General features: G+C 44.8%; 1 protein-coding gene across 1 annotated transcript; it reads left to right on the top strand.

The window, feature by feature from the left end:
- Window positions 1-217: 217 nt before the first annotated feature.
- Window positions 218-1,743, top strand: LOC107152240 (olfactory receptor 1B1). Its single transcript, XM_015497762.2, has one exon. The coding sequence runs from the start codon at window positions 248-250 to the stop codon at window positions 1,199-1,201; it is 954 nt and encodes a 317-aa protein (XP_015353248.1). The 5' UTR covers window positions 218-247; the 3' UTR covers window positions 1,202-1,743.
- The last annotated feature ends 444 nt before the right edge of the window (window positions 1,744-2,187 follow it).

A 2,187-nucleotide genomic window follows, 5' to 3' on the forward strand; every position in this document is an offset into this window, starting at 1 on the left:
AGCTGAGGACAGTTGATAGGTAATTATTTCTTGAAGCTTGTCTCTGCAGTGAACAAAAGGAAGAAATACTGGAGAAACTGTTGTAATAAGTTAAGGGAGTGACCTAGAGAAAGAAACGTAGAGTTGAATCTAGGTCTTTAAGGACCTTGCATAACATAACTATTATGTGCACATGTTATGATCCCTAATCTCTGACCTATTGCTTTTCGACTTAAATTTCTTCCAGGAGAGCTCCTCAACACTCATCATGAGCTGTGCTCCTAATGCTTCACATTCTCCAGTCTTCTTGCTCCTTGGGTTCTCAAGATCGAGCATCCCTCACAGTCTCCTCTTTCTCCTCTTCCTGGCTATTTACCTGACCACCATATTGGGGAATGTGACTCTGGTACTGCTCATCTCCCGGGACTCCCGGCTCCACTCACCTATGTATTATCTACTCCGTGGCCTCTCCATAATAGACTTGGGGCTTTCCACAGTCACCCTGCCCCAGTTGTTGGTCCATCTGGCCTCTGATTACCCAGCCATTCCTGCTGCCCGCTGCTTGGCTCAGTTCTTTTTCTTCTATGCATTTGGAGTCACAGATACACTTGTCATTGCTGTCATGGCTCTAGACCGCTACGTGGCCATCTGCGACCCTCTGCACTATGCTTTGGTGATGAATCGCCAGCGCTGTGCCTGCCTACTGGCCTTGAGCTGGGCAGTGTCCATAGTGCATACTATGCTACATGTGGGTCTCCTTCTGCCCCTGTATTGGACTGCGGATGCCAGGGGGCATGTTCACATTCCCCATTTCTTTTGTGACCACCGACCACTTCTGAGAGCCTCTTGCTCAGACATACATTCCAATGAGCTGGCCATATTCTTGGAGGGCGGCTTCCTAATGCTGGGCCCCTGTGCCCTGATTGTACTCTCCTATGTCCGAATTGGGGCCACCATCTTACGTTTGCCTTCAGCAGCTGGTCGCCGCCGAGCAGTGTCTACTTGTGGATCCCACCTCACCATGGTTGGCTTCCTCTATGGCACCATCATTTGGGTCTACTTCCAGCCTCCCTCCCAGAACTCTCGGGACCAGGATATGGTGGCTGCAGTAATGTACACTACCATTACACCTTTGGCCAACCCGTTTGTTTATAGCCTTCGCAATAAGGATGTCAAGGGTGCACTCTGCAGGTTGCACAGACAGGGGAGAGTGGAATCCTGACCAGCTTGCTGTGGGCTGTAGTGGGAAGGTGAGGAAAGGTATGGGCAGAATTTTATCATGATTGGTTTGGGGAGATCAGAAGGAGGATTGGCCAAGATGACTCGACCAGATTTGGCCCTTGTCTGTGCTGTGCTCTGATGGAGCTGCAAATGTGTCACATTGATACACACATGTGATCAGGATGTTTATCTGCATACCTTTATCTGCATGCCTCTGGGATCCTCCATCAGGCCATTCACCTTCAGTTATCAAAGTGGATATAAATAAGCCAGTAGGTCTTGTTAGCTTTAATTCTAGAGTTCTGAAGTAATATGAGGATAGGATTGTGGAATTATCAACTAAAACAAGGACAGAGAAGTTGGTTAGAGTGACAGTTTACTGTGGTGGGCTTTCTTGTGGGATCAGCTTGGTGCATATCAGAGAGCAAGTGAAAGACAGCAATTTAGACACACAGGGCTGGCAAGTTCACTACTTATTCCATTCAAAACAAGTAGATCCAGCAGTAAGCATGAAATGATAGTCAAGATCTTTGATTCCATATGTCAGCCCCAATTTCTGTGGGTCTGTCTCATAGTGTGAGTTTCAAACTCTGATGAATTTGAATTCTATTTTCTAATTCTATTATTTGAATTTCTATTTTGAATTATTTTCAGTATTAATTTTATAAGTAAAAACTAAAATTGAAAGTCAATGACTTTGTTGCATTAAAGAAGGATTGAGGAACTCTTTTAACAATGAAAAAAATGGCTTTGTTTAGGCTTTTGGTGGGTGGAACCTTGGCCTCTGTTTTGTTATCTCTTAATAGATTAAAATGGTAACTTTGAGCCAGATGTGGTGGTGCACACCTGTAATCCCAGCAGCTCAGGAGGCTGAGACAGGCTGATTGCAAGTTCAAGGCCAACTTCAGCAATTTAGGGAGGCCTGAAGCAACTTAGTGAGACACTGTCTCAAAAAAAAAAAAAAAAAAAAAAAAATATATATATATA

This window comes from Marmota marmota, unplaced genomic scaffold (genome assembly GCF_001458135.2).
Source record: "Marmota marmota marmota unplaced genomic scaffold, marMar, whole genome shotgun sequence".
NCBI classification, from domain to species: domain Eukaryota; kingdom Metazoa; phylum Chordata; class Mammalia; order Rodentia; family Sciuridae; genus Marmota; species Marmota marmota.